The 10,796-nt window shown below is 35.4% G+C and overlaps 1 protein-coding gene across 1 annotated transcript; it reads right to left on the bottom strand.

The window, feature by feature from the left end:
- Window positions 1–5,669: 5,669 nt before the first annotated feature.
- Window positions 5,670–10,550, bottom strand: LOC139979045 (nucleoporin NUP188-like). Its single transcript, XM_071989683.1, has 7 exons — window positions 10,536–10,550; window positions 10,004–10,111; window positions 9,067–9,140; window positions 7,903–7,987; window positions 7,184–7,264; window positions 6,550–6,594; window positions 5,670–5,787 (listed from the first exon to the last, which is right to left on the bottom strand). Exons 1-7 carry the CDS (start codon window positions 10,548–10,550, stop codon window positions 5,686–5,688), a joined length of 510 nt encoding a protein of 169 aa, XP_071845784.1. The 3' UTR covers window positions 5,670–5,685.
- Window positions 10,551–10,796: the final 246 nt, after the last annotated feature.

The raw sequence follows: 10,796 nt of genomic DNA, 5'->3' as shown, positions 1-10,796 counted from the left end.
ATGAAACAAAGTTGACGAGAGAAGTGAAACAAAGGTAACGAGATATATGAAACGAAGGTACACTGAAAGAAATGAAACGAAGGTAACAAGAGAAAAGAAACCCAAGTAACGAGAGAAATGAAAAGATGGTAACGAGAGAAATGAAATGCAGGTAACGATGAGTTTAAAAGTCATGTTCCTTTGTAGAGGTCAAAGGTCAACACACATCACAGTCTGTAAACCTTGTCAATTCAATTTCGGAATGTTTTTTATGTTTTTTTCAGAGGTCAATGTTCAACAGGGTTCATAGAGGTCAAAAGTCTAGAAACCTAATGAAGATAACTCCAATGCAAAGCTTGGATGAACTTCATACTTAGAATTTGCATCCACCTTCATGGTTATCTGAAACCCATCACTTAAGTCATGGAGGTCAAAGAGCTGTTTAAGGTCAAAAGTGGTCAATGTCTAAAGAGCTTGTTAATACCCCATAAATGAAGCTAAGATGATACGCAGTGTTTAGATTCACCTCAGTATCATAACTCATTCGTTATCTGTGGATGTCATTTGAGTTTGAAAAGGTTTTGTACTTTCTTCTTTTACATATTCAATTTGGGATGAATTTTGTTATCCTCGTGAGTCATCAGCTTCTGATGTTATTGGTGGAGGTCAAAGGTCATTTGAGGTCACCAGCGACCAAGTGGTGAAATTTCGTAGGAAAGCTTAATCAACAAATACACTAGAGTAGTGATCATTCTCATAGAATATCGATAGGTGCTTATAACTTCTAGTGTTTCTGCCATTTTGGAGGCGCTCAAATGTCATGTGAGGTAAAAACTATATATTAGTATGAAAATGTGATAAATAAGATAGTTCATGATGTAGGCTAAACTGTTACAAACAACAAATGGAAACATGCAGTATCGCAGAAACAACCATTAAAGCAAATAAAAAGGGAGCTTTGGTTATAAGGTGAAAACGGGGCGTTCGTAACAGTGCCTTCGAATGGGAGTTCGACGTTGATATAACTGTGGGGTGGTGGTGGATACCCTCTTTGAAATATTTGGTAAACCGCCACTCCTACTTAGCATGACTCCCAACCACCCTCTGTTCACCCACATACTTGTGTGTTTACTCCCAATCCCCTCTGTTCACCCACATACTTGTGTGTTAATCCCAACCACCCTCTGTTCACCCACATACTTGTGTGTTTACTCCCAATCCCCTCTGTTCACCCACAACTTGTGTGTTGATCCCAATCCCCTCTGTTCACCCACATACTTGTGTGTTGATCCCAACCACCCTCTGTTCACCCACATACTTGTGTGTTTACTCCCAACCACCCTCTCTTCACCCACATACTTGTGTGTTTACACACACGATCAGCAGTGAGCAAAAACTACAAAGCCAACGTAGTAGTGCTGAACAAAGATGGAAAGTAATTTTGATAATAGCAGAAGAAAAATGTGTCCAAATTTTGTTTAATAAATTCATAAGTGCAACAACGACGCAGAGTTTACACATGATATCTCAGTTATACAACAAAAAGCTGATGTTTGATGCATAATCGATGTTAATTCTATGTGACAACTTATTTCTCATCGGAAATTGAATCTGTGATATCGCCTCCGAATTTCCTTATCTCATAAACTGAATGGAAGGATGGGTGGGTGCAGGAAGAGTGACGGAGGCAGTGATGGCGCTATTTCACTAGACAACGACTCAGTTCTGTAAGTAGCGTCTCCTGATATCGGAGCGATCCTGTGAGATAAAGGAGAGTTGCTCATAAACACATAGAAATACTGCATTTGTACTGCAAATATTGTCATTAACCTCATGGTATTGTACTATAGATTTATTAGAAGCAATGTGTTCTTGTGCGTAGCCAGCCATCGTGGGACGAGGGGGCATAGGACAAGTTAAAGAGTCAGAGAATTAAGGATTACTTATCGCCTGTGCTTGTATCGTATGCTGTATTGGCCCCCAACTATGCTAGATATTCAAATATGGTCACCTTTGGTCCAAATTCTTAATCTTTCTTAGTTTTTCTTAGTTTTTTAGTTTTAGTTTTTTAGTTTTTTTAGTTTTAGTTTTTCTTTCAACCTTCGAGGAAATTTCCTAACTGGAATTCTGATTTGGAGGGGCACCAACAATTAAAGGAGGGGTACACACAATTCAAATATCACATTACTCGTGTCCGGTAACTTTTGATGTAAATTATACATATGATGATGGATCATATTAGGGGGAGGGGCACAGCAGTCTTTTTTATTTTTATTTTTTATTTTTAAATTACCAGCAAGAGAGAAGGCCTCTCATCAGAAAATACATTGTTTAGTAAGCTGGTGTTGATCATGATCAAAACAAGTTAGTGATGATGAAATGTGACAAACTGGAAAGTAAAGTAAAAGTATCATGGACACATTACAACCTTGGAAATATCTCCTGCGTTAAAATTAAACACATTCCATGGTGACATCAAATTTAGCAAAGTATGCAAAAGATCAGCGACGAGAGATACAAAAACTATATATCAACCTCACAGTCAGCATGTACATAATTTCCCAACAAAGATAACAAAATATAAGATCAACACATGAATCGATCAAATTGGGTCGCATAAATGTGTGTACTGCTCTGTAGTGAGAGTTCGACGTGGTAAGTGTGAAAATTACCCCGTTATAACGTCACATAATAGTGCCAGAGTACCGCACACTGCGCTAGACAGCCGCGCCTACACAACACAAGGCCACAATGCAAATACTTGAGAACGTAATATTAATATTTCAACATATTCATCGGCAATGATCATACAATTTTAGACTAATGTATCAGTAGCCTGAAAAGTGGAGGGCAAAATTCAAAATTTAGGTAGGAACCTTTATGGAAGAGCCAAAGGCGAATGCAGAATTTCATAAAGGAGGGAAACGACCCTCTGGTCGTGGAAATCGACTATACATAAAGGGGGAACACAGATGAATCAGTAACCTGATCAAACTTCGAATGAATTTAACAGAGCTGTGTTAACAAGAACGTTCGTGAACATTGCCAGTCAAACTTGCTGTCGGGGAATATTCTTCTCCAACGTTTTTAAATTTTCCATCTTCATTTTCGGAGAGGCTGAACGACAAGTGGCTAGAGCCTCCTTAGGAGATCTCTCTCTCCCCGATGTCTCAGTTTGTGCTGATTATTATAATAATGACGACCACACTACCGTATAAGGCTATTCTCCAGAATATATCTTCTTGATAAGAAAGGTGTTTAATTGAGCGACCTCAGCAGGAGGTCACCACCAACGGGTTGGTTGCTGAGAAAATAAACCACATATACGCTAATGGCCGTAATGCAGATTAATTATCATTATAGTCTACTACATTATGGCAACACTTGGACAAACACTTAGCAAAGATAATTAATTACCCATCAGAAAATAGAGCAGTGCTATATCAGTGCTGCTAAATTTTAAACGTTTAGTTCATGTATCTGTATAATTCGGTCAAACTGAGAGCATATCCTCATAGGAATAACCTGAAGATGTTAATGGCATTATCCTTTACTGCGGTCTGCTTTGGAAACATGTCGTATTTACAGAGTAGCGACCCCTGTTTAGCAGAGCCGTAGGCTCTGCTGTTTAGCAGAGCCGTATATAGAGATACGGCTCTGCTGTTTAGGGTAGTATAGCGCCACCTATTTCCCTTTTGGCGTTCCATAAGCATCGCCGGTAATTAACAGGTACCGTTCCACAATTAATTGCTCCCATTGACTTACACACTTAACTCGTCACTTTCAAAGGCCGATTGAGCATAGAAAGAAGTTTTCAATTGACATGTCCTACCCACCATATGATAGCTAAAGGCTGGGGCTATCATGAAACATTCAACTTTTGCCACCATGACCGTTTAGATTTTGAGCTAGAAGAGTTCAAAGTGTATCATAGTGCTCCCTTCCCATCTGCCAGCTTTCGCTGCGGAATCTTCTTGCTTATATCATGGAACTCCGTGCATATATCGAATGATAGGAGGAACTATTCATTGCAGTAAAATGACTTTTCTGTGTGGGTAGGGGCATAAGGACGCCTGGAGATCATGAAATACTCACTGCAAATACATCGATTTGGTACATCCGGTATCCACACAAAACAATACATGCAAGCAATGCCATATCGTAAAAATCGCTTTTTTTGTACTACTCGCTGAAATCAGACACTCAAAACTGGTGTGCATTTATCACCAGCAATAATTTTAGTTTGAGACTCTGAAGATGGACCCATGCTGGTGCTCTTTCAAGTACAAGCCCTGCTACTGCAAAGAGTCAAAGCCCTGCCAGTGCTTTTGGTCAGAGAACTTTCTTTTTTAAGAATGACAACACATTTATTTTTTGGTCTCTTTAATTCTCTTTCATATTACTTTAAATTTTGAGACGTAAAACTGTTAGAACATAGTAACAAGACAACAAAATATAGCTTTTAAACACAATGAAAAGACTTGAGGTAAAGCGGTAGGACGGAATGTTTAAATGAAAGTAAAGTCCAGGATGACAAGAGAGTTTGGACAAACAGTTAAAAGGACATGAATACAATAATATATCACCCTACATATGCTCCCAGCAAAAAAATGTACCCTAGTCTTACAGGGGTAAACAGCTAAGGTTAAATTGGGGTAACACGTGGTAAATTTGCCACAGTAACCCTATAGAATCAAATTATACATACTTATTTTACTTGACAAAAACTGTACAAACAATATACTGTAAAACTGGTTAACCTTTATATTGTTGCCATGCATGTTTGACTGCAGCATATTTATACATACTTAAATAGAATTGTTTGAGATTCCAATTATCGCGTCATGGAGGTTATCGTTGCAAACCTTGCAAACCTTTATACCAGAGGGGTAGGTCTCAAGCAGTTTCGCGAAATTTCTTACGTCTGACCAAATTATCGGGGCGGGGCTACAAGAAAACTACTCACTGAGCTAATTAACTCGCTTGTTTGGGACTTACTGCACTCGTTTGGCTCCACTTCTAATTTAATTTTCAATCAAGGATACATTTCTTGTTCTTGTTTTATCTATGTTTAAGCCCCTCAAATCCATGTCAGGGGATCCATTTTAAGTACAAATACTGGAGTGCATATTTCCTCAAGGAGGTTAAATCTGAAGTTTTTGACCATCTTTGTTTTTGCCTATTGTTATCTATCCTAAGCATCTCTGTGACAGTGGATATCAAAGGTTGCCAATGAACTTAACCAAAACTATCCTTGAGGTACTCTTACAGACGACCTATTATTTTCTATATCATTTTATACTAAATTGTGTGAACATTAATATTGCTGGACATAAGGAAGTCTGTGTAAAATCATAGTTAATACCCATCAAACTTTCTTAAAAGTCAGCCCTTATCCTAAAGGCTGTGTTTGCTTCACTTTCAAATAAAGTGACAATAGTGACAACAAGTATCATGATAAGTGTTCTGGGACTGTAACAATGTCACCAAATGTTTAGTAAAGAAACAAAAATATTAATAAACATTGAGTCACCTTGAGTCAACTTAAATGCAAATGTTTCATTTTAAAACCTTCAGTTAAGAGCAGAAAGTTCTGAGTATACCTTTTTGCTCAAAGACTGTTCAAATAAAAATATCCTTGACTGTGAGCTGACTCAGAAAAAAAATGACGTAGTTAAGAAGAACAAAAATGGCAGTGGAAAGTCCTTATCGAACCTGGTAAGTGTGCTCCGAATCTTGACAGAATCCAATGATGTGTTTGATGGCGTGAATCAGATGCAACCTCTCAGATCGATAGAAATCACAGACCTGCAGACAAGCAATAAACAAACATCATCATTTAACATCATCTCAAGATATCCATGCTACAGGGATGAAAACTGAGGAAAGTAATTTACAGTTACGGTTTCATTCAAAATTAATTGCTCACAACACTCCCAAACTTAATGGCTGAGGTATTAATGAATATTCATTTACTTACATATCTACTGTACATACCGTCTACGATCTACCTAATTTTTAAAAATTGACCAAAAATAATTCAGGGCACCTGTTGTTCACCCCTTAAGGTCATTTATATATCTCTCAAAATATTTGAACTATTCTCTCCTGTAGTTCTTATTCTTAGGGATCAATGTTAAGTGGAAATTGAACAAGTTCTTTCACAGATTGGCAACTACAATCTCAATAATATTTATACTCAAAAATTTGAATAACATTCTGAGCGGCATTAGCAAGGCAGAACAATTTCAAGTTAAGTGTTTCGCTTCTTTGATATAAAATTTATGTAAACACAACTTGAATTAAGGATCAAGAGTAGCGAGGCTATTTCTTTTAATGGGCAAAGTTAGAAATATCCATTGGATTTTTCATTGAAATACCCGGGCAATGCAACAAATTTGCAGCTGTCAATAGGGCACCAAGGCAAATCTGAAAGGGTAGCATGGCATTCTTTCCAATGTAAATGAAAACATGTGACCTTTATACAGAGTGGATGATAAATAGGAATTTACTGTATCACTTCTTTCTCCAACTTTTAAAATTAATAAAAGAAAGACACGTATAACTCACTTTCAGTATGAGTGCTTGGATACTTCTTTCATCTTTGAGGATGGACTACACCGGAAGAAAACGAAAAAAAGCTGGAAATTGCTGACAGATAAGGTTTTCAGTAAATTCAAAAAAGATTGTTTCACACTGTCGTCCACAATATTTGTCTCAATCCTACACATTTTAGTATACACTGGATAGTCATGTGTGTATCATTACAGTTGAGGTTATTAATTAGTCATTAATACAAGGCTAATATTGCTCTCTATGCAAGACTATTCTTATCTCTTGTATTGTATTTTAATGATCATATGCCTTGATAGAATTTGACAGATTCGATGAAAATATCTGACGTTGGAACTCTCAAGTTCAACACAAAACTATTGTATTCTTATCTTGAAAAGCTTTCATTGACTTTGGGAATCTGTTTGCTATATAGTTACTTAACATTCATACATATTCATACATATTCATATTTGATGTCTACTATATCACTCAGCAGAGTCATCTGCCTCATCCAACATTTATTTCATTAAGGATCAGTATAGCAGTAGTACCATATATTGTGTAGTTAAGTATTCGCATGGCTACAAATATTCAATTGAAAATGTAGCAAGCTTCATTAAAACTAAAAACATGCTTTTTTAAAACAAACCTGTAACTGCTGGCCAGTTCCTCTGAAAGCATGTTGAAGATAACATCCAAAGAGTTCTTGGCACTGCAAGGCATCTAAATCCTGCCAAAGTAATAAAAAGCATAAATAAAACCTCTCACAAAGTTGTTACATACAATAATAATAAAACAAAGTAATCTACAGTTTACGAAGGAAGATTTCGCTTGGGCTTTTCAAGATATTAGTCTTTACCATACAGTAGGTTGTTGGGCCAAAATGTTGTTAAAATTGACACAGAAATTTTTGGCTAGAACAAACTTCTTTAGGAATCTTAAGTACAATTGGTAAGTATTAAAGTCTTTGCTCTGAAGATGAATATGTTACAACTCCCTTTTTACAAAAAAAAAAATGAAACTCAGACTAATAAGCAACCTATAATATTTATTTTGTCAACACTTTAACAAAAGTTGTTTCCGGGAAGGACAATGAAATCAAAGAAATATGTAGCAGCTCCCTCTTCACCAGGTTAAAGTTGTATTGCACTCTTTTAGTATTAAAACAAAAGTGAAAATGTAAATTCCTAGCAATAACGAGAGTTACAGTAGTATTAAATGACTACAGAAAAACAACTTGTGTTGTGTATACAGTACCATAATACTCAATGCAATATTAAAACGTGCATATGACAGACAATCATATGGAAGAATCAAAGCCCTTTTGAAAGATACCTAACAAAACATTTCGGTTTCCAATTTACATACCAGAAACTTGCTAAGCAGAAGCAGAAATCTCTGTTCGAGGTGATCGACACTCTTGTCAGCTTTCAACTTTGTTTCTGATCCGGAACTAAAGAGGCAAATTGATATGGTTAATATGATTAGGGTTTTATTTTATGTAAACTATTTACTTTCTGCATCATTAGATTCCGAAAGATTATTACGTTCTGTAGAAAACATCATTGAATGCTTGGTGAAAGACTAAAGAGTACATTTAGCAATGTAGTCGTTTGCTAAAATAATTGCTAAGAAATATTTAACATTATAAACACTGTTGTAGCTGATATACAAAATTAATTGCATATTGCGATGCTTCAGAGTACGCAATAAGAATGTGTAGCACAATTTATAGTGTTTCAAAGAGAACTATTGTCGTTAATACTCTTTTTAGTACTAGGCTCAATAGACCATGACAATATAGTGCAAAATAATCTTCTCTTATTTATGGAGTCAGATGGTGGTTAGGATAAATTCCGTTGCATCTTTTTAGTTACAATTCCAAAATTACAGAGGTATCTATTGTATTGACCTTTAAGCAGTCAAGAATGTGAATCTGCAATACGTATTAACATTCAGTGAGATGATAATTACTCAAATTACCACATTGAGAGCCAATTTTAACCAACTTTCTCTCATGACTTTTACATTTACTTTCATGGTTAGAATATCTGTGAACATAAACTTAGACAAAACCTAAATCCTCAACAAGGCTATGGATCCACAATTGTCAAGCCTTCATATACCCCAGCTTATTGCACACCATGACCATGAACTCTTCTGAGGTACAGTATGTACGACTTTTGAGTGCTAATTAATGAGTCTGACCACCTTCATTTTTAATAACATGAAGGATGTTGCCGTATTTCACACCACATCCCCAGCTGCCTGTGTCGTCATTGTATTAAGTAAATTGATCATATTTCATGTTAAAAACGAAGGATGTTTCAACCCATTCCTTCCATAACCATAGCTGTCCCTGTCATCATTGTAAGTCTTCTTAAATTTTCATACATTTTATATAATTATATGTCTTATTAGAGGGCTTCGTGGAAGATTAGCTAGAGCTAAACAAGCTTCCCTCTTAAAATAAAGTTTAAATAAAAATTAAAAATAATAGTAAATGGAGAAACAGCTGGAATGGAAACTTACCTGTGGGGTTTGAAGATTGTAATTCCATCTAAAAGTCTAGTTTTATTATCATTGAGTTCATCTTTAATCAGCTCCTGCAAGGAAGTATGAACAAATGTTTAAAATTTATTTTTACATTAAGGTATTGAAACAGATTTCCACAATTGTGCCACAAGGTTAAGTTTATTATTTATTTAATTAAAATTAAGTTAAATGACAAATAATGAAGAAGAAAAAATCAATAGTATATACTATTTGTTTAATTGTAGGCAACTTATCAATAATCTCAATTAATTATTACAGTCAGGATTCGTGAATATTGCTCAAGAATTCAGGTAAATTCCTAAATTAATCTATGAATGTAAATTTGTATGCCTTTCAACTATTGGAAAGAACCAGATTTGGTTTTCAAAACTACTATACTATACTACAACGTACTTTGCATTGTTTCAAAGAGAAACAATCCTTGATTGAAGTTTAACAGCTACTTGACAAATTAAATGATCCAGATGGACAATTTCAAATCAGCACAATTACAGTATGTCCCTGAGCTAACAAATATACTTAAACAGAAATTGCTTCTCTGATTTTCTTAGAGGGCATTATCATCATGAAAGAGCTGTTTTTAAGTTTTGAGAAGAGAGTGTTTGTTTGAAAAGAAGTGACTTGTCATACAGCACTACACCTTTATCGAAGAGGCACAAGGCTAGCCTACTTTGCAATTACAGAATGTGGCTGAAGGTATTATTAATTGTTAGAACTATCATTCGAAAAAATAAAACTTGAATAATTTTGCTTCCTTAAGTTGCAGAACATAGCTTTTAGTATTAAGCTTTAATGATTCTCTACATGTAAAGTTCTTGTAAACCATGGCTTTATACTTATTTATGGTTATAACTGGAAGAAATGGCAATGAAAGGGGGAACACTATTTTAATGACAAACTTTAAGCAACAAACCTTTGATTTAATGGATGAGTGACCACTTATAATGAACAATAGTTCTTGACTGGACCTGGATGTGCAAAAACAAATTAAAGCATGTGAGATTTGATATACGGATGTAGTCTGTTAGGTACTAGGTACCTTAGTTCAGTAGCCTTATAGTAGTCGTTAATAAAAATATTTAGTAATAATCATAAATTATGTAAAAATTCTCTTGGAACCATATAGGTACTAGGTACCTTACAGTAGTTCAGTAGCCTTATAGTATTCATTAATAAACATATTTAGTAATAATCATAAATTATGTAAAAATTCTCTTGGAACCATATATATTGCAACACATTTCATGATTTCAGAGTTAAGTTCAAAGGAAGTCCTCCTTGAAGTTAAAAGTCCATTCAAGTAACCTCCAAATGTTTTGGTCACCATTGTACTTTTACCTGGAACAAAACTTTTTTCTGGATGTGGTGTTCTATATTTCAACATTTTCACTATTATCCTTGAAAGCTATGACTACGGATCCACTCAGAGATCATTAAAATGCTACCCTCCCTTGAGCCATAGTGTAGGTACTAACCCTGGATGCTTAGGCCTACATGGGAGGGGGAGGGAGACAATACCAATAATCATATGCTATCTGAAAACTTAAGGTATTAATTTTGATGACTATGAAGTGCTATATATAGTCCTAGCGTAACTGTCATTATTATTATTATTATTAGGCTACCTGTATGTTAGTGTAACTGTAATTTGTAGTGGATAAGGGCCTGATTGAGAGTCTTAAAGATCTTCTTGATTGGCTCCAATA

Source organism: Apostichopus japonicus, chromosome 13 (genome assembly GCF_037975245.1).
Source record: "Apostichopus japonicus isolate 1M-3 chromosome 13, ASM3797524v1, whole genome shotgun sequence".
Classification (NCBI taxonomy): Eukaryota; Metazoa; Echinodermata; class Holothuroidea; order Aspidochirotida; family Stichopodidae; genus Apostichopus; species Apostichopus japonicus.
Note: the sequence above shows the minus strand (reverse complement) of the source record. Positions and strands in the feature narration are given on the sequence as shown.

Excerpts from the sequence above, each read along its gene's own strand:
- LOC139979045 (XM_071989683.1), bottom strand. Across the intron at positions 9,141-10,003 it reads ACTCATCCATTAAATCAAAG|GAGCTGATTAAAGATGAACT; the intron begins GTTTGTTGCTTA and ends ACTTCCTTGCAG. Across the intron at positions 7,988-9,066 it reads ACAATCTTCAAACCCCACAG|TTCCGGATCAGAAACAAAGT; the intron begins GTAAGTTTCCAT and ends TTGCCTCTTTAG.